Below are 22,617 nucleotides of genomic sequence, written 5' to 3' on the forward strand. Positions count from 1 at the left end.
TGTTATCTCAGAATGCGTGTTGTGGGTGAGGGGCCTGGTGCCACTCTGAAGTTTGAGACATTTCCTTTCTGTAACCAACAGCTTGCTTATGGGTATATAACATACTGCTGAAGGCTAGCACAGGGGGCCTCTTTCTGCCCCCTTCTGATGTCTATGTCAGAAACTTTCTCTATCTCTTTTATACTTCAATAAAACTTTACTACACAAAAGCTCTAAGCAATCAAGCCTCGTCACCAGCCCTGGATTGAATTCCTCTCCTCTGGAGGCCAAGAATCCTGGCTTCTCTCATGGCTCAGCAGCAACCTTTCAGTTTCTTTTCTGCAACACTGATATTTAATGGCATCAGAGCTTTCATCAATATGGCTGAAGTAACAAGGTGGAAAGTCACTGCAATTCTGTGGACCCATAAAGTGCAAGAGGCTCCTGTTATTCAAAGATAATCAGTACTGGAAAAAGCTGAGGAAATCAAGCGCACTGAAGGTGGAGATCAAAAGGCCACAGTAAATAATGAAAAAAGTTAGATTGAGACTTCATCTTGAAAGAGAAAACCAGAAATTGTAAAAGCGAATTTATACGATTTAACAAAATGTAGGTTATAACTGCATCGTGTACGAGTTCACTGAATGAATGAAGACTAAACCAACTATGATTCTGGGGGAGAAAGTATGATTTTCATTTCCAAGAACACTATATGATGGGTCGACAGCCTTCACTTTTTATTTTCAGACTAATTTTTTCCTTCATTTAACATTTTGATTCTCAAATCATTCAAGTTGGAAACATCTGTCAGGAAATCATCCTGATTCTTCATACAGTCTGGTCTACTCCTGCCAGAAAGCCACAACCTCACAACTTGGCTGTGGGTCCAGCAGTCCTCTAGCATCGTTTTTCCTGACTTCAGAATGATAGCCTACATCTTTTGGAAAACTTGCAGCTTTGTTCTATAGTCAATTTGTTCAACCTAACACCCTGGGGTAGATATTGATGAACAAGGATAGATGTCAGCCTTTAGCTGGAAGGAATGTTTGAGTAGAGGTCAGTTCTTAAAATGGTCAGGTCCTTAGAGATTATCATACTAAACGAAGTAAGTCAGAAAGAGAAAGAGAAACACCATATGATATCATTTATATGTGGAATCTAAAATATGATAGAAATGAACCTATCTATGAAACAGAAACAGACTCACAGACACAGAGAAAAGACTTGCCATTGCCAAGTGAGGGGGAAGGATTGGGAGTTTGGGATTAGCAGAGAATTATTATATGGGGAATGGATAAATAAGATACTACTGTGTAGCACAGGGCACTATATCCAATATCCTGTGATAAACCATAATAGAAAAGAATATGAAAAAGAATATATATATAAATGTATAACTGAGTCACGTTGTTGTACAGTAGAAATGAACACAACATGGCAAATCAACTATACTTCAATAAAATTAAAAAAAAAAATAGGTCCTTAGTGGATATTTCTGTGTTATGATGATGTATGCTCTCCTACACAAGCTCACATCTCTGGGGGACTCACATAATGAATAATTTGGATAATGAAGACCTGTATTTCTAGACCAATAAAGTGAACTTAATTTTTTTGGGCTCAAAGTCCACCAAATGATAATCTATTAGTCTTTTTGTTAGAGCTCCATGCAGGACTCTGAGAGCTTGTAGGAGAATCTTCTGAAAGAATGATGGGTGTATATCCATTACAAACAATCTGGAAATTTTAATGTTTGGGGATTTTAAAATTTCTTCTGCTTTTTTTTCCCCCACTAATATGTTTCAGGGAGCAACAACAATGCCTCGGTTAGTAAATAGGAATTGACCATACTGGACTTTAGCTAACATAATAAATTAGAATAAGTCTCTACATTACAGAGATTCTCCAATCATTTGTGTTTATCACTACCAGCCATACATACCAGTCTACAGATGGCTGACTTTGAAAAATCTCTTCATTTCACATGTAGAGGATTGCAAATGAGGGTATATATGAAACAAAATAATCTGGAATAATTTACCTATTCAATGAATAGTGTGTGCTAAGTTGGTTCAGTCATGTCCGACTCTCTGTAATCCTATGGACTATAACCTGCCAGGCTCCTCTATCCATGAGATTCTCCAGGCAAGAATACTGGAGTGGGTTGTCATGCCCTCTTTCAGGAGATTTTCCTGACCGAGGGATAGAACCTGTGTCTCTTAAGTCTCATGCATTGGCGAGCAGGTTCTTTACCACTAGTGCCACCTGGGAAGCCCATTCAATGAATATAACTCTTTTAAATTTATATTTTACATTGAAGCATAGTTGATTTACAATGTCGTGTTAGTTTCAGGTGTATAGCAAAATGATTCGGCTATGCATATACATATGGTCATACTTTTTCAGATTTGTTTGCTATATATATTATTATACAATATTGACTAGAGTTTCCTGTGATATACAGTAGGTCCCTATTTATCTATTTTATATATAGAAGTGTTTTCTCCTGCATGCTCAGTTGCTCGGTCATGTCCAACTTTTTGCAACCCCATTGATGGCAACCTGCCAGGCTCCTCTGTCCATGAAATTCTTTAGGCAAGAACACTGGAATGGATTGCCATTTCCTACTCCAGGGGATCTTTCCAACCCAGGGATAGAACCCGAGTCTTCTGCATTGGCAGGCAGATTCTTTACCAACTGAGCCACCTGGGAACTCCTAATTTATCCCCCTACTCTCCACCTTTTTCTGTTGGTTTCCATAAGTTTGTTTTAAAGTCTGAGTCTGTTTCTGTTTTGTAAGTAAGTTCATTTGTATCATTTTTTTTAAGATTTCACATATAAGTGATATGTAGTATTTGCCTTTCTCTGACTTATCTCACTTAGTATGATAATCTCTAGTTCTGTCCATGTTGCTGCAAATGGCATTATTTCATTATTTTTGACTGAGTGGTATTCCATTGTGTGTATGTATGTGTGGACAGCACATATTATTTATCCTTTCCTCTGTGGATGGACATTTAGGTTGCTTTCATGTCTTGGCTATTGTAAACAGTGCTGGAATGAGCACTAGGGCACATGTATCTTTTTGAATTATGGTGTTCTCTGGGTATATACTTAGGAGTGGGCTTGCCAGATCATATATATGGTTATTCTACTTCTAGTTTTTTAAGGAACCTCCATATTGTTCTCCATAGTGGTGCACAAATTTACATTCCCATCAACAATGTATGAATGTCCCCTTTTCTATACATGCTCTCCAACATTTACTGTTTGCAGACTTTTTTTTTATTGCAACAATGCTTTATTAGGGTGGCCAGGAATTGAACCCACATATCTCCAAGGTCTGCCTGTGCATTCATTTCAAAAAAAGTTACTGGAAAATACAAACAAAAGGACAGGACCTAAGTGGCTTGGTGAGTAAATTTTTGCTGCTTTTAAGGGCAAAGGGTACTTCTTCACAGCCCTTGCTGCATTGGCCCTGCCCATTGTCCTGGGTTTTTCCTTGATGATGATATAGCTCTTCAATATTGTTTTCTTAGAATACACAAGAATAAACAAGCACCTGACCCAGAACATTATTTGTGAATCATAATCACAGCATTTCTTGGCATCTGAGATATAGGTTTACCTGGGATTGGGCGTTGACGTTGGCTCCATTTGTAACCAAGACTTTTACCACCTCTGCTTGCCCTGCCAAAGATGCTATATGCAACGCTGTGTTTCCCTTCTGTGAAATGAGAAACAAGATCCATCAGTTCACCCATCTTTCTCTCTGCTTTCAACAGTTTCCAAAATATTAAATCCCTCTGTAAGTTCCCCAGGAGAGCAGTGCTGATGAGTATTTCATGAGAAGCATGCCCGGATTTTTACTGAGGGCTGAATTCTCATTGAACTGGGCAACTGATACAAAAAGTTCGAAATGCGTGGCACTGACCTTTGTCGCTGCATCCACACTGGCTTCTCTCTGCAGCAGTTCAGAAACAACTTCTACGTGGCCCTCTTTGGAAGCAAGATGGAGAGCGTTCAACCCATTCTGATTAAGTGAAGGGAAAGCTTTACTCAGCAGGTTGAAAACAGAGCGGTAAACAGTCTACTAAGAACTCTGAAGGGAACACCCTACCAACAACCATTTGCATGTGTGCAATGCAGGAGCCTGAATTAGGAATAAAAGTTCTTGTGGCAATTAGGCAGGTTGTTCTGATGTCATTATGTACTGTATTTTAGGAACTAATTGTTAAAGGACACATGTCTACATTTCTGAATGCTCCTCTAACAAAGCGAAGAATAACTTGATCATTCAAGTTGGTGACATTTAATAGAAAACACTGGCAAAAAGAGAAAGTCCTGGTAATAACTTGGTAATAGAGGATTTAAAGACTTTAAAGTCTGGATTTTAAAAATTTTAACTGAAAACTTAAATAACAACAACAATCACCACAACTAACCTGATTGCAAATGTTGATGTCAACTCCATTTTTTATGTAGTCAAGGGCCTTTTCCAAGTGTCCAGCTCGAGCTGCTCTTAAGTAACTTGCGTTGGCATCAGACTGAATAAAAAAGAAAAAAAAAATTTGGTTAAAAAAAGGAAACTAATTTGCCTGTTTCTAACTAACAGATGATTGTTCAAACTATTTACAAAGAAAGTAAAACTGAGACTATTTTCAACTTAACTATTTTATTTCTAACATGAAAACAGTAATACAAGGTCTTCACGAAGTCACCAGGAAAAGAACAAATTCTTCAAAAGTTAGTTTCAAGTGTATAAAATTACCCCTTCTGTGATACCATAAGTGATTCCAAACTGAAAGAGAATATTTCCCAGGATGTGTAGGTATGTACAATTTCATGAGAGTTAAGAAAAATCCTGAAATTTTCTGGTAGTTACATTACAATAAACCTCACTGCTCTCTTTAATCATAAATTTAATTATACAGATGTTGAACTACAATACTATATCTGAAACTCATATAATTTTTAAAAGAGAGGTTTAACATTACCCCACTCTTTTGTATATAACAATGGCCAATTTTTCAATTAATAGTTTCATAAGTACATTTAATGCTGTTATACTAGTTTAACAGGAATTTGTGGTTAATGATGTTCTCTGCAATTTTCCTGTAGGTCATAGCCATGTTTTGGAACATTGACTGTATTTGAAAAGCATTCATTTATAAGTGTCTACAGTTTGTGAAGCATATTTTCCATATATTTTAAAGCTAAGTCCACAACCTATGGACAACTTTATTAGAAGCATTAGCCTGTACAAATAAAGAAAAAGTCCACCTTTTTTGAACATCAAAACCCAAGTCTATAATTCATTCATTGGAAGCTTCCAACTCTAAACTATTGCTAAACTCTAATACCTACAATTACACAGCTGAAATCATCTGCTACTGAAATTTTTTAATAGAAAAAAAGGTGATAAGAAAGATTGCCAAGCTGAGTCTGCACAGTTTGTAAAGGAATCTTGTTTCATGTAAAATAATACAGAAGGAGATTTTCTTGAAAGGGCTACCGAAAACACCACTGGTTATAAATGCAATCATGCAGGATATGGCTTAAAAGAGCCAAGCGTCTTCCTTCAGGCATTTGGCCACTGCCTCCTTCAAACTCCCATTCACTTGCCACCTCATCTGTAAAGGCTTCCCAGACCTCCAGGCAGAGCTTAATTGCTCAGTGCTCCCAAGGCACTCATTTCATTGAGCCGTCTTGGTATTTATCGTAGTTTTTGTTGTACCTGTCCTTTGTCTTCCCTAAATTGTAAGCTCTTTAATAATAGGCAGAGCTGTATTAAGGGGTAGAAGAATGGAAAGTCACTAAGATGCCAATCCTTGAGAAACACTAATTTGACCCTGGAAATGTACTTGAGGTGAAGAGAATTCTGTTCCTCAGAAGAATCTCCAATTTTGGTGTGGGTCAGTTAAGAGTTGACTTGCTCAAGACCTAAATGAAATGGCAGTGCCTCTAGGGTCTCCCCCATTTCCATGCACATTAGTATGCCTCTCTCTGAAAGAGTCCTGCTTCTAAATTAGGGTTTCTTAATCTCAGCAGTACTGGCATTTTGATCCAGATAATTTTTTGATGTAAGGAACAATCCTGTCCAGTGTCCATGTTCACCAGCATTCCCAGCATCTACCAATCAGGCACCAGTGGAATCTCCTATTTGAGACAACCAAAAACGTCTTCAGGAAGCCAAGTTTCCCAGGGTGAAGGCTAAAACCTCTCCAGCTGGGAACCACTGCTCTAAAAAAATAGTAAGTCGATTTGTTTAAAGATTGTGCGTTTCAAAAGGCTTTCATATTTTGCATTGCCATACGCAAAATATGGCATTGCCATATGCCTTGACCTAGCACAAGGCAGTGGCTATAACATTGATCCTTCTGTTTCCCCTACAACTGGAAGCATCCCTGGCACATAGCAAGTGCCTATAAATGATTTGTGAATGAATGAATCAACAAATAAATAAACTGTATGGAAATAACTGATTAATTGAGGAAGGCATGGCAACCCACTCCAGTATTCTTGCCTGGAGAATCCCCATGGTCAGAGGAGCCTGGAGGGGCAGTCCATGGGGTTGCAAAGAGATGGACATGACTGAGCAACTAAGCACAAACTGTTTAATTAAAATATTTCCTGGAATAATACAGGAGGCTTTATTAACAACAACAAAACAACACAAGAGCTATTTACGTTGAGAATTTGCTATGATATAAAGCTGAACAGCAGAGAGCATAAGCTAAGCCATAAATTTTGTGTCTGGGAACATATGTAGGTATTGCTAAAGTAAAATTGGGATTTGAGTCAAGCATGCAGATAATTTAATCAGGGCAGAGAGTTAAGTAAGTGTAAAACAACAGATTTGGTTCAAATCAGACAAAGGACACACTAAAGTTTCCAGGAATGTAATGAAACACAAGGTTCAGTCTTTAAAGCAATTTGGTACTTGGAGAAGGTTAGTTTTGTTTGGTTTGTAAGTTCAGTTAGAAACAAATTAGCTATGCAAGGATGGGTCCCTGTACCATAAAACATCATCTTCTTTGTGCCTGCTCAGTGACTTATTAGTGAATTTGCCCAGAAGGGCTCTGATGCTGTCCTGGGAACAAATGACATCAGCCTGCCTGGATTATTTCAATGGCCAGAGATAACAACAGTGAATTAAGTAGGCACCCCGAACCCTGACTTTGAATACACAAAAACAGCAGTTATAGAAGTTTAAAAAAAAAAGCTGTCAGAATTCAAGGAAAGCCCTTGAATTGATTCCAGATCTAAAAAGGTTTGGCGACTCTTTACACTGTCCGTTTTTCTCTCACATTGTCTCAGAATTTTCCCACTAGAAAATTTAAAGCAAAACAAAATACAGACAGTATAAATAAAATCTTCCAATTCAGTGGTTGTGTACCTATTTGGTGTTCAGATTTTTTTGAGATTAACAAAAGTTATGAATCAGTTGCTTTCCTTCAATAATCACACACATATATATATACATAGATCAAGTATGCTTATGTACATCAGCTCTGCATACACACACATTTTCATACAGACATCCAATATGCATACACAAATCTGCATACATGCAATATAAATAGAAATCTTCATGCATGCCATATAAACATGCATGTGCATAAAAATGCATGTGCAAACAATTTGCACACTATTTCAGGCTCAGGCTCACAGAGCTGGCTCACAGATTCATGTCTAAGAACATCTGCTCTAAGGATAAAGAATTCTCTATTTTACCCAATATACTCTGGTATCAAATAATTCTCTGAGGTGGCTAATTTATCACCTGAGAACTTCAGGAAAAAGAGAAGGGAAGAGAAAAAGAAATTATTTAATTTCTTTTTTTTTTTTCATTTCTCCCAGCTCTCTGTTATATGCAGACATGTCCAACACACCAATAATAATAACCAGCCTCTGCCTGTACTTCAAAGAAAAAGTCTAGGAAGAGAAAGAGAGGAAAATACGAAGAAAGCGCGAGAAGAGGGAAGTAAAGACTGCCCTCAAGAAACATGACAACTTAGGAAATGCAGTTATTACGGCGCACAGACAAGAACTGAGAAGCTCTTCCTCTAGTCTCAGCCACCTGCCAGCCACACAGCAATGTCTTTCTTCCACAGGTATTAGCTGCCTATGGACTTTGTTCTAGTCCTGCCAAAATCCAGCTGTATGGTGGGAAACAAAACAGATGTGGTACCAGTTAAGCCTCACTTGCCTTCATCTCATTCTTATACATTCCCAAATCGTGCTGCTTCATTGGCAGGGTGAAGGGTGGAGTCTTCACTTTTTTCTTTTTCCAATTCTGCCTATAATATCTATATATTGGTTATTTCCTTACTCTTAAAATACATATAACATTTCCCATTAGGCTCAAAAACAATGTGTTGCATCTCCTAGCTGTCATTCCATCAAGTAACTAGGAGTTACTCTTAACACAGGCTATGACCTGTTTTTTAATCTAGAACATTCTATCCAAACAATGTTTCTTTAAAGCCAGTTGTAGACAAATTACTCTGGAAGGAGATTAGGTCCCATGAGAGGCTGAGCGCTGTCACATGGAAAGTCATACTGAGGAGGCCATCGTCTACAGAGTTAGTTGGTACAAAGTGAGTATGAGCAAGTCGGTCAGCGTTTTTTCTTCTCCCCCGCCCCTCCGAGATGATGAAAATCTGAAGGAGGAATTTGGAAAATGTAAGTATCTTTCGCCACTGTTTGATGTCTTGTCTACATAAAATTTTACTAGATAAGAAAGAAATATGAGCCATGTATATTTTTCAGGGAAATCGCTTCAAGGACAGATAAGCATTGTTAGGAATTAAACTTACTCAGAATTTTCACCTGTACTGAATATTATTCATCAGAAAGCAGTGATTAAAAAAAAAACATTTTCCAAGTACTAATCTCAGTAATAACTAATACTTCATAACTCAATGTTCTAGACACCATTACAAGCACTTAGATTAACTTAATTATATTATTGGCACTGAATTACATCATTAGTCACACTTCAAAAACAAGACCAGGAGCTGACTGTGGCTCAGATCATGAACTCCTTATTACCAAATTCAGACTTAAACTGAAGAAAGTAGGGAAAACCGCTAGACCATTCAGGTATGACCTAAATCAAATCCCTTATGTTTATACAGTGGAAGTGAGAAATAGATTTAAGGGCCTAGATCTGATAGATAGAGTGCCTGATGAACTATGGAATGAGGTTCGTGACATTGTGCAGGAGACAGGGATCAAGACCATCCCCATGGAAAAGAAATGCAAAAAAGCAAAATGGCTGTCTGGGGAGGCCTTACAAATAGCTGTGAAGAGAAGAGAGGTGAAAAGCAAAGGAGAATAGGAAAGATATAGGCATCTGAATGCAGAGTTCCAAAGAATAGCAAGGAGAGATAAGAAAGCCTTCTTCAGTGATCAATGCAAAGAAATAGAGGAAAACAACAGACTGGGAAAGACTAGAGATCTCTTCAAGAAAATTAGAGATACCAAGGGAACATTTCAGGCAAAGATGGGCTTGATAAAGGACAGAAATGGTATGGACCTAACAGAAGCAGAAGATATTAAGAAGAGGTAGCAAGAATACATGGAAGAACTGTACAAAAAAGATCTTCACTACCCAGATAATCATGATGATGTGATCACTAATCTAGAACCAGACATCTCGGAATGTGAAGTCAAGTGGGCCTTAGAAAGCATCGCTACGAACAAAGCTAGTGGAGGTGATGGAATTCCAGTTGAGCTGTTTCAAATCCTGAAAGATGATGCTGTGAAAGTGCTGTACTCAATATGCCAGCAAATTTGGAAAACTCAGCAGTGGCCACAGGACTGGAAAAGGTCAGTTTTCATTCCAATCCCAAAGAAAGGGAATACCAAAGAATGCTCAAACTACCGCACAATTGCACTCATCTCACATGTTAGTAAAGTGATGCTCAAAATTCTCCAAGCCAGGCTTCAGCAATACGTGAACCGTAAACTCGCTGATGTTCAAGCTGGTTTTAGAAAAGGCAGAGGAACCAGAGATCAAATTGCCAACATCTGCTGGATCATGGAAAAAGCAAGAGAGTTTCAGAAAAACATCTATTTCTGCTTTATTGACTATGCCAAAGCCTTTGACTATGTGGATTACAATAAACTGTGGAAAATTCTGGAAGAGATGGGAATACCAGACCACCTGACCTGCCTCTTGAGAAATCTGTATGCAGGTCAGGAAGCAACAGTTAGAACTGGACATGGAACAACAGACTGGTTACAAATAAGAAAAGGAGTATGTCAAGGCTGTATATTGTCACAGCCTTGTATATTGCTTATTTAACTTCTATGCAGAGTACTTCATGAGAAACACTGGACTGGACGAAACACAAGCTGGAATCAAGATTGCCGGGAGAAATATCAATAACCTTAGATATGCAGATGACACCACCCTTATGGCAGAAAGTGAAGAGGAGCTAAAAAGCCTCTTGATGAAAGTGAAAGAGGAGAGTGAAAAAGTTGGCCTAAAGCTCAACATTCAGAAAACGAAGATCATGGCTTCCGGTCCCATCACTTCATGGGAAATAGATGGGGAAGCAGTGGAAACAGTGGCTGACTTTATTTTTTGGGGCTCCAGAATCACTGCAGATGGTGACTGCAGCCGTGAAATTAAAGACACTTACTCCTTGGAAGAAAAGTTGACCAACCTAGACAGTATATTCAAAAGCGGAGACATTACTTTGCCGACTAAGGTCTGTCTAGTCAAGGCTATGGTTTTTCGAGTGGTCATGTATGGATGTGAGAGTTGGACTGTGAAAAACGCTGAGTGCCGAAGAATTGATGCTTTTGAACTGTGGTGTTGGAGAAGACTCTTGAGAGTCCCTTGGACTGCAAGGAGATCCAACCAGTCCATTCTGAAGGAGATCAGCCCTGGGATTTCTTTGGAAGGAATGATGCTAAAGCTGAAACTCCAGTACTTTGCCCACCTCATGCGAACAGTTGACTCATTGGAAAAGACTCTGATGCTGGGAGGGATTGGGGCAGGAGGAGAAGGGGACGCCAGAGGATGAGATGGCTGGATGGCATCACGAGCTTGATGGACGTGAGTCTGAGTGAACTCTGGGAGATGGTGATGAACAGGGAGGCCTGGCATGCTGCGATTCATGGGGTCGCAAAGAGTCGGACACGACTGAGCGACTGAACTGAACTGAACTGAATATAATATGTATCAATTGTATAAGAGTGGTGTGTGTGTCTGTGTGTGTGTGTGTCCCCAACTCTTTGTGACCCCATGGACTGTAGCCCACCAGGCTCCTCTGTCCATGGGATTCTCCAGGCAAGAATACTGGAGTGGGTAGCCATGCCCTCCTCCAGGGGATCTTCCCCACCCAGAGACTGAACCCAGGTCTCTTGCATTTTAGGCAGATTCTTTATCCTGAGCCTCCAGGGAAACCCCAATTGTATGAGCACTTATATTAACTTCGTCATATAATATTCCCATGGAATAGTATAGCAGTAACTCATTAGCTCATTTCATTCATTTCCCATCAAACCACTGTCCATCAGTCTGTCCATTCATCAATCCATCAGATGAACTATGTAGGTACTTTCAATTATGTCCCCTTTCAAGCCCAGTTCCTTCACTGAGTTTATTTTAAGGCTCAAGATCAGTATGAGAGTGGCTCACCCGAAGACAGGCAGACTGCCGATGCAGTGGGAACAGTAAGAGTTCCGCTCCACTGCCACTAGACCTCAGGGCGTGACCTCTGACATCTATTACTACCTCATCTACCAATTCTCTCTTCTTTTTCCTTTACTTCACCTTCCTACCTATCTGGGAACCATGTGAAGGGGAAGATGATCCTTCCTGTAAGCTTCAGGTTCTTTTTCTCTCCTGGCGTCCTGTTTTCTGTCTACCAACATACTCAGGTATTCCTTAAACCTAAACTGCTCCCCCTCCAAAAAAAAAAAAAAAAAACCCCACACAAACAAAAACAGAACAATCTTTTCTTCCACTTTTGTATCTGGCACTCTTTGCAAGGGATGTCTGTTTCTCAGTGCAGTAGACTAGTTAATTGGTCTGTATCCCAACAACTCTAGTTACTAGCAGTGTTACCTGTGGCAAGATTTTAAACATGTGTGCCTCAGTTTTCTCAGGTGTCAAATGGGGATAAAATAATCTACTATCAGAATGAAATTAGTTCATGTACAGTAATTAACAGGCTGAGTGCACAGGAAACAATAAACGATTACTATTTTATAATTATTCTGTGAACATCAAACATTTTGACAGATTGGCTTGGGTTAGTCTGACTACTTCCATATAATTAATACTAAGTCATCTTTGAGTCCTTGGCAATACGGCTTCTCTTGCTAATCCTCTTGCTAATCAATAAAATCTCTCTGTACAAAATCCCCAACAACCTTCCAATTGCATCACTGAATTATAATTCTCTCCTCTTAAGACTGAACCATTGGACAGCACCGATAACCTTCTCTTTCTTTAGCATCTTCCTTTTGGCCTCTCTCATTTCTTTGTTCAAGCCTTTTTGTTCCTCACTGTTTCAACCCATCACTGAAAAACAGGCTTTTCCGTTTTCAGATCTCACATTTCTTTCTTCCTGTGCTCTTCATCACTATCATGACTTCTACCACTGTTTTTACACATAATACTCACTGATTGTGCCTACCTGCATTTAACCCAAACATTTCCATTTCTATGTCTCACAATTTCCGCACCACAACAGCACAACAAGCATTTACCAAGAAAGTGTAACGTATCTGTCACTGCGACTAGGTACTCATGGCAGAGATGTGAATAATAAACTTCCTAGATCTCCTTAATTCAGTTTTAAGATTTCAAGATTATCCTAACCACTCAGGCATGCACCTTTGGTGTCAGTCCTTACTTTAATTGAGGTAATATTTGACATGTAACATTGCATTAGTTTCAGGTATATGATGACTTGATACATACATTGAGAAATGATCACCATAGTAGGATAACATCTATCACCATACATAGTCATAATTTTTTCTTGTGATGAGAGGTGTGAATTTTTTTATTACTTTTTCCTTCTCCATTATTTCCCTGAAACTCTCTCCCAGAAAGTTTCACACTTGAATCCTATCAAATATTTTGTCTCTAAGAACTTTTACAGTTTCTATTTTCCTTTTTAAAAGTACTTATCAGGGACTTTGCTGGTGGTCCTGTGGTTAAGACTCCATGCTTCCACTTGGGGGGCAGGGCTTCTACCCTGGTCAAGGAACTAAGATCCTGCATGCTATGCAGCACGGCCAAGGAAAAAAAAAGCGAAAGAAAAATCATAACAGAAATACCCACATACCCAGTCAGCTGAAGAATGAAAGCTACAGGCAGCTTTGCAGATCTGCAAGGGGCCCTTCCTTGACTAGCTCTCCAAAGGCATCCTCTGTTCTAGTTCAGTCATTCTCGTTTAACCCTAACTCCTGATACACGCAGGCAAGATCTTAAGGTATGTGCGTGCGTGCGTGATAAGTCGCTTCAGTCGTGTCCAATTCTGTGTGACCCTATGGACTGTAGCCTGCTAGGCTCCTAGTTCATGGGATTCTCCAGGCAAGAATACTGACTGGGTAGCCATGCCCTCCTCCAGAGGACTCTTCCTGACCCAGGGATCTCCTGCATTGACAGGTGGGTTCTTTACCATTAGCACCACTTGGGAAGCCTTAAACTATACACATCTAGGATCATAAATGCCGGGTCATTGCTTATGTGCTTATTCAACTTCACTAGTTAATGACAAATTGGTTTTCAAAGTGACTGGTACCACTTTACACTTACCGTAGTTTGTGATTATTGACTGTGAGCTCACAGTCCTCCGAAATTTATCTTTGAGAATTCTTTTGGGTCTGGCTTAACAGAAGCAGAACTGAAACCATAACTACTTTGTTATAAGCCCAGGCTGTTTCCTCAAAACCCGTGGTTCTGTGGAACCCTAGGGTTCAAGAATTCTATGTACAGAGTGACCATATCATTCAGGAATCCCACTCCATGGCATATATCTGGAGAAAAATCATACTTCAAAAAAAATACATGCACCTCAATGCTTGTTGCAGCACTATTACAACATCCAGGAGATGGAAGCAACCTAAATGTCCATCGACAGATGAACAGATAAAGAAGATATACCATTTTCATCAACATGGATGGACCTAGAGATGATCACTCTAAGTGTAATAAGCCAGACAGAGAAAGACAAATACTGTATATCACTCATATGTGGAATCTAACTTTTTTTTTTTTAACTTTATTTTACTTTACAATACTATATTGGCTTTGCCATACATTGACATGAATCCACCACGGGTGTACATGCATTCCCAAACATGAACCCCCCTCCCACCTCCCTCCCCATAACATCTCTCTGGGTCATCACCGTGCACCAGCCCCAAGCATGCTGTATCCTGCATCGGACGTAGACTGGCAATTCAATTCTTACGTGATACTATACACGTTTCAATGCCATTCTCCCAAATCATCCCACCCTCTCCCTCTCCCTCTGAGTCCAAAAGTCCATTATACACATCTGTGTCTCTTTTGCTGTCTTGCATACAGGGTCGTCATTGCCATCTTCCTAAATTCCATATATATGTGTTAGTATACTGTATTGGCGTTTTTCTTTCTGGCTTACTTCACTCTGTATAATCGGCTCCAGTTTCATCCATCTCATCAGAACTGATTCAAATGTATTCTTTTTAATGGCTGAGTAATACTCCATTGTGTATATGTACCACATCTTTCTTATCTATTCATCTGCTGATGGACATCTAGGTTGTTTCCATGTCCTGGCTATTATAAACAGTGCTGCGATGAACATTGGGGTACATGTGTCTCTTTCAATCTGGTTTCTTTGGTGTGTATGCCCAGCAGTGGGATTGCTGGGTCATAAGGTAGTTCTATTTGCAATTTTTTAAGGAATCTCCACACTGTTCTCCAAAGTGGCTGTACTAGTTTGCATTCCCACCAACAGTGTAGGAGGGTTCCCTTTTCTCCACACCCTCTCCAGCATTTATTGCTTGCAGATTTTTGGATCACAGACATTCTGACTGGTGTGAAGTGGTACCTCATTGTGGTTTTGATTTGCATTTCTCTAATAATGAGTGATGTTGAGCATCTTTTCATGTGTTAGCCATCCATATGTCTTCTTTGGAGAAATGTCTATTTAGTTCTTTGGCCCATTTTTTGATTGGGTCGTTTATTATTTTCTCCCATTCAGAAGGCTGTCTTTTCACCTTGCTTATATATTCCTTTGTTGTGCAGAAGCTTTTAATTTTAATTAGATCCCATTTGTTTATTTTTGCTTTTGTTTCCAGTATTCTGGGAGGCGGATCATAGAGGATCCTGCTGTGATTTATGTAAGAGAGTGTTTTGCCTATGTTCTCCTCTAGGAGTTTTATAGTTTCTGGTCTTACATTTAGATCTTTAATCCATTTTGAGTTTATTTTTGTGTGTGGTGTTAGAAAGTGATCTAGTTTCATTCTTTTACAAGTGGTTGACCAGTTTTCCCAGCACCACTTGTTAAAGAGATTGTCTTTACTCCATTGTATATTCTTGCCTCCTTTGTCAAAGATAAGGTGTCCATATGTGTGTGGATTTATCTCTGGGCTTTCTATTTTGTTCCATTGATCTATATTTCTGTCTTTGTGCCAGTACCATACTATCTTGATGACTGTGGCTTTGTAGAAGAGCCTGAAGTCAGGCAAGTTGATTCCTCCAGTTCCATTCTTCTTTCTCAAGATTGCTTTGGCTATTCGAGGTTTTTTGTATTTCCATACAAATCTTGAAATTATTTGTTCTAGTTCTGTGAAAAATGTGGCTGGTAGCTTGATAGGGATTGCATTGAATTTGTAAATTGCTTTGGGTAGTATACTCATTTTCACTCTATTGATTCTTCCGATCCATGAACATGGTATATTTCTCCATCTATTAGTGTCCTCTTTGATTTCTTTCATCAGTGTTTTATAGTTTTCTATATATAGGTCTTTAGTTTCTTTAGGTAGATATATTCCTAAGTATTTTATTCTTTTCATTGCAATGGTGAATGGAATTGTTTCCTTAATTTCTTTTTCTACTTTCTCATTATTAGTGTATAGGAATGCAAGGGATTTCTGAGTGTTGATTTTATATCCTGCAACTTTACTATATTCATTGATTAGCTCTAGTAATTTTCTGGTGGAGTCTTTAGGGTTCTCTATGTAGAGGATCATGTCATCTGCAAACAGTGAGAGTTTTACTTCTTCTTTTCCAATTTGGATTCCTTTTATTTCTTTTTCTGCTCTGATTGCTGTGGCCAAAACTTCCAGAACTATGTTGAATAGTAGCGGTGAAAGTGGGCACCCTTGTCTTGTTCCTGACTTTAGGGGAAATGCTTTCAATTTTTCACCACTGAGGATAATGTTTGCTGTGGGTTTGTCATATATAGCTTTTATTATGTTGAGGTATGTTTCTTCTATTCCTGCTTTCTGGGGAGTTTTTTATCATAAATGGATGTTGAATTTTGTCAAAGGCCTTCTCTGCATCTATTGAGATAATCATATGGCTTTTATTTTTCAATTTGTTAATGTGGTGAATTACGTTGATTGATTTGCGGATATTGAGGAATCTAACTTTTACAAATGAACTTGTTTACCAAACAGAAACAGACACAGATTTCAAAAACAAACATGGTTATTAAATGGGATAGGAGAGGAGGAATAAATTAGGAGTTTAGGATTAACATATACATACTGCTACATATAACACAGAAAATCAACAAGGACCTACTGTATAGCAAAGGGAACTCTGCATGATACCCATATATGATAACCTATATGGGTAAAGAATCTGAAAAAGAATGAATGCATGGGCATATATTAATATAACAATCACCTTGCTGTATAGCTGAAACTGACACAACGTTGTATGTAAATCAACTACACTCCAATAATTTTTTTTTAAAAGGAAAACAAAGAGTAAGTTTGAGTAATAAGCAGAGTTCCATATATCTATTTTCAGTGTCTGCCAAAGTAGGTCTACTTTTATCTGTTACTTTTATATATTAATGTTTGATGATGTGCTTCCTTTGTAAAAAATATTTCTGCTTTTAAACCATAATATTCAATCAATTCCTATGGCAGTCTCTAAGGTCCTTGAAAACCTGTGCCAAATACTTCCAGCTTGAATTAAAATACAAATACTGATCTTGAAGGTAATCTAGATAGCTTCAGTTCAGTTCAGTTCAGTTCAGTCGCTCAGTCATGTCCAACTCTTTGCGACCCCATGAATCGCAGCACCCCAGGCCTCCCTGTCCATCACCATCTCCCAGAGTTCACTCAGACTCATGTCCATCGAGTTTGTGATGCCATCCAGCCATTTCATCCTCTGTCATCCCCTTCTTCTCCTGCCCCCAATCCCTCCCAGCATCAGAGTCTTTTCCAATGAGTCAGCTCTTTGCATGAGGTGGCCAAAGTACTAGAGTTTCAGCTTTAGCATCATTCCTTCCAAAGAAATCCCAGGGTTGATCTTCAGAATGGACTGGTTGGATCTCCTTGCAGTCCAAGGGACTCTCAAGAGTTTTCTCTAACACCACAGTTCAAAAGCAGCAATTCTTCGGTGCTCAGCCTTCTTCACAGTCCAACTCTCACATCCATACATGACCATAGGAAGAACCATAGCCTTGACTAGACGGACCTTAGTTGGCAAAGTAATGTCTCTGCTTTTCAATATGCTGTCTAGGTCTACCATCCCTCAAAGGCTTATTATTTCTCAACTGGCCCCATAATTTCCCAGTACTGTGACTTCACCTACAACATCATGCCTGGCAGTCATGCTCACCATCACCCCTTGCTTTCCATCCCCCAACAAGAGATACACCAACTATATCCTAGGTCCAGCTCAAATGTCACTGCATCTTTGCTACTTTACCTGATAAACATCAGACATGACTCCTTTCCTCTCCAGACTCCTAAAGCACTTGGTCAGTTCAGCTTAGATGCCAGCTAACTCCTCAAGATGGACTCTACTCTCTCTCTTTTAGGTCTATGTCCTACTCAGAACCGAGTTCTACATAATAGACTGTCTGCTGCTGCCACCGCTGCTAAGTCGCTTCAGTCGTGTCAGACTCGGTGCGACCCCATAAATGGCAGCCCACCAGGCTCCCCCGTCCCTGGGATTCTCCAGGCAAGAACACTGGAGTGGGTTGCCATTTCCTTCTCCAATGCATGAAAGTGAAAAGTCAAAGTGAAGTCAGCGACCCCATGGACTGCTGCCTACTGTCAGAAGATGCTAAATAAAGACATATTCATTCCTTGAGAGTCCGGTGCCCTAATTTTCTTTGAGAAACAAAGACTCATACCAACTTAATTGGGAACAAAAAAGAGTCTGTTTCGTATCCTCTCTAGCCTGTTGCTCGCTCTTCATTTCATCAGTCTACTGACAGAATTAGAAGCTCGTCCAAAATTCAAGAGAAGATGAACGAGTGGATCTGAGTTTACTTTGGTTTCCTCACTCACTTTGTACATAGCCTGATGTGTAATATGCCTGCTGGGATCACCAATGGAGCGGGGAGGGAGTAGAGAAGGATTGGGGGTTTGGGATTAGCAGATGCAAACTATGTAGGACGGATAAACGAGATCCTACTATACAGCACAGGGAAGTATATTCAGAATCCTGTGATAAACCATAATAGAAAGGGATATCAAAAATAATATACCTGAATCACTTTGCTGTATACCAGAAACCAACATTGTAAATCAATTATACTTCAATAAAATGAATTTAAAAAAAAGAATATGCAGATCAAGTCGGCATTTTGTTGTGCCTAATGAATCACAAGGCATCTAAGTGTCCTGTATCTAATAATATGGTAACATAAGTAATAATTACTGGGTACTTATAATATGAAAGGTATGTTCATTGATTGCCACATATTCTCAGGGGACTGTGAGGTCTGTGTCATTATCACCCATTTTACAGACTAGGAAAATCAGGTTATTAAAAAAATAATGATAAAACAAGAGAGAAAAGTAAAAAAAACAAAAACAAAAACAAAAAATACAGTCAAGTTAGGCAACTTTTCCACAGGACATTCTTCTAGAAACTGGCAGAGCCAGGATTAGAACTTACATCTACCTGGTTTTAGAGCTCTGGTCTTAACACACTAGTATCTAATGCTTTCCTTAGTTAAATGTTCCAGAGTGATATCAAAGTGGAAAAAGGAACTTAGATTCCCTAAGTCAAGAGGGAAAGAAACAGCAGCAACATTTTTTTGGAGTCATGGGAGAGGCAGACAGGCACTCGGCTAGGTACTGTTCATAGATGAATTTATTTCATGATCCTTGACATTTGATATTTTTGTGTTTTCAAAGAGAAGAAGGAAACTCAAGAAGCATAAGTACCATAGCCAAATTGCATTAGAATGAGAATTCAAATTCAGGTCTGTGTGACGTCACATCCTAGAAATTGTTCTTTTAACCAACTTCCCTTGCTCATCACCGCTCCTATTGGCCAACAGGACCAATGCCCAAACACGGGAGATCTTTCCCACATTCACTTGTTCCCACAAGTAGTCAACTGTGTTTTTTCCTCTAATGTGTTTATGCTAGTTGTTCTGGATGTTATAATTATGTAACTTAATTAGGTATTATTTAAGCTGGGAAATAGTATATAGAGAAAGAGTATTTTTATGAAAATGAAATTAAATGCTTTGGAAAGGCCTGATGTTCCTAAAAGTGTTGCTGGTGAGTCAGATATGGACATGATGACTGGAAGTGATGAAAATAAAAATTGGAAAAATTTTATAGTCAGATTACTTCCCAGATTACTTCCGTTTCTAGCTTTCCTTTAAAGATACTGAATCTGAGACTCACAGAAAAAGAGCAGGTGTCAAGGGAGAAAACATGAGCTCTAGAAGGGGATCTGTGTTCAGAGCAAAGTCCTCATCTTCACAACTCCCATTTGGCAAATGGATGTACATTTATGTGCCTTATGGTAAAAATCAAATGTTCAATAAATATGAATAACTTTATGATTCCTGGCTGCTAACCACTTAAAAAAATTAACCCAAGAACTACTAATATAAATTCTTCTATATAAAAAGACATTCTAAACAAACTTACAGTTGACTAAACTTACTTTATGGTTACTAAAGGTGAAATTGGGAGGAGAGAGAAATTGGGAGGTTGGGGTCGATATTTACATACTACTATTATAAAACAAATAACTAATAAGGACTTGCTGTATTGCACACAGGGAACTCTACTCAGTATTCTATAATAACCTATATGGGAAAAGAATCTTAAAAAGAATGGATATATGTATAACTGATTCACTCTGCTATATACCTAAAAGTAACACAACATTATAAATCAACTATATTCTAATTAAGAATATTTTAAAATGATATTTGCCTCTTAAAAATTGATTTTTAATATAAAAAATAAAAGGCTTTCTATTGACCATTCCTTCTACTTCTTGAGAAGATTCTAAGACACCTCTATTAAAGCTTTTTCCAATAAAAATCTCCATAAGTAATAATCTCTTATCTAGGTGACCAGATCCAACAGACCACACTGCCTGGTTTCTGGTCAAATGTTAGAAAATATGGCCCAGGAAGATCACCAAATTTCCAAACTTCTCATATTGGATGCACTAATCTAAATGTGAATGGCAGTACCAGTGTATCTATGCGACATGTCCAGAAAGTAAATCAATCTGTTTCTTAAATCCACATTCTTTACCTCACTGTGAAGTGGTGTTGGAAATGAAATCTACAAGTCTGGGTCTTGAAGTCTTCAACATTTTCTATTAAAACACATTTTCAAAGCAGATGTTACATTGATTATTCCATTACCAGGATTTAAGAAGTCATAGTCAATAAAGGTGTCAATGTCCAGCAGTCAAGGAGTAATGACCTCTTGGCCTCTACCTTGAGATGCAGTTACGGCTTTTAATGACCTGCAGGCAGCACATAGAATGGGAATTCACAGTACAAGAACCTGTGGCAGATGACAAAGTCCATAGAAGCTCATTGAGAAAAGCCATTTCTGCATCCTGGATAGAGCTGGGAAAAGAGCTAAGACAAGGAGCTAAGAGTTCAACAGAGGACTTGGTCAGTGGGGACAAGAAGGAAGTGGCCAGAGATTCAGAAACGAAAGGTTGGAAGAATGGTTAACAGACAGTCTCTACTGAAAAGAAAAGTCCCCTGGGGAGAACATTCAAGGAGAGTGTCACAGAAGGTTTGGAATGCCAGATAAATCTGATTTAACTTCATCCTAAAGATACCAGGAGACAATGAAGGGTTTTGAAGAATGAAAAGGAATCATTAAATCTATATTTTAGCCCAACTTAACTGATGGTGGATTAAAGTGTGGGAGAAAATGGAGACAAAAAGATCTGTAGGTCAATGGTTGTCAATCACCATACTTCAAGGATCTCCAGGGGAAACAATCAAACCACTCAGGACCCACCCTGAGATTCAGCTGGTCTGAGATGGGACTTTTGATAAACACAACTCAAGTGGTTCTAATACAAAAACAGAGGTGACCACTCATGAATTAGGTATGTATTAGGTGAGCACCGCTGAATTAGGTTGTTGTAGATGGTGACTGCAGCCATGAAATTAAAAGACGCTTACTCCTTGGAAGAAAAGTTATGACCAACCTAGATAGCATATTCAAAAGCAGAGACATTACTTTGCCGACTAAGTTCCGTCTAGTCAAGGCTATGGTTTTTCTTGTGGTCATGTATGGATGTGAGAGTTGGACTGTGAAGAAGGCTGAGCACCGAAGAATTGATGCTTTTGAACTGTGGTGTTGGAGAAGACTCTTGAGAGTCCCTTGGACTGCAAGCAGATCCAACCAGTCCATTCTGAAGGAGATCAGCCCTGGGATTTCTTTGGAAGGAATGATGCTAAAGCTGAAGCTCCAGTACTTTGGCCACCTCATGCGAAGAGCTGACTCATTGGAAAAGACTCTGATGCTGGGAGGGATTGAGGGCAGGAGGAGAAGGGGACGCCAGAGGATGGGATGGCTGGATGGCATCACGGACGCGATGGACATGGGTCTGAGTGAACTCCGGGAGATGGTGACGGACAGGGAGGCCTGGCGTGCTGCGATTCATGGGGTCTCAAAGAGTCGGACACGACTGAGAGACTGAACTGACTGAACTGATAAACATGGTTCTATTGATAAATGGGTTCCCTTGTGGCTCAGCTTGTAAAGAACCACCTGCAATGCAGGAGACCTAGGCTTAATCCCTGGGTTGGGAAGGTCTCCTGGAGAAGGGAAAGGCTACCACTCCAGTATTCTGGCCTGGAGAATTTCATGGACTGTTTAGTCCATGGGGTCACAAAGAGTTGGACACAACTGAGTAAGCTTCACTATTGATAAATGGAGATTTGAAGGGGAAATAGCAAGTAGAATGGAAAAGAAAGGAGTGCTGAGAAGTGTGTTTTTGAAGGTCTGTTGACTGACTTTCAATTTCATGCAAGAGAAGGTTAAATTCTCAATGCTAAATTTGTAAATTTTAGCTTTCATATTTGCCTCTCCTCTTTCTCTCACTCTTCTCGGCCTGCCCGCCCCCCCCGCCCCCCACATTTTAAAGCAAACTTTCACAGGTTGAAAGATACGAACCCCTTCTTGGTAGCATGA

General features: G+C 39.2%; 1 protein-coding gene across 8 annotated transcripts in view; it reads right to left on the reverse strand.

Moving 5' to 3' along the window:
* ANK3 (ankyrin 3) overlaps positions 1 to 22,617 on the reverse strand; it is a 383,729-nt gene that overhangs the window by 248,660 nt on the left and 112,452 nt on the right. For all 8 annotated transcript variants that reach the window (XM_069571716.1, XM_069571712.1, XM_069571715.1 and 5 more), the window contains exons 2-4: positions 4,425 to 4,526; positions 3,914 to 4,012; positions 3,608 to 3,706 (exon numbers count right to left, since the gene is read on the reverse strand). In XM_069571716.1, the coding sequence (XP_069427817.1) occupies positions 3,608 to 3,706; positions 3,914 to 4,012; positions 4,425 to 4,526 (300 nt within the window). The remainder of the gene's footprint in view (positions 1 to 3,607; positions 3,707 to 3,913; positions 4,013 to 4,424; positions 4,527 to 22,617) is intronic.

The sequence above is a fragment of the Ovis canadensis genome, chromosome 25, assembly GCF_042477335.2.
Source record: "Ovis canadensis isolate MfBH-ARS-UI-01 breed Bighorn chromosome 25, ARS-UI_OviCan_v2, whole genome shotgun sequence".
Lineage (NCBI taxonomy): Eukaryota > Metazoa > Chordata > Mammalia > Artiodactyla > Bovidae > Ovis > Ovis canadensis.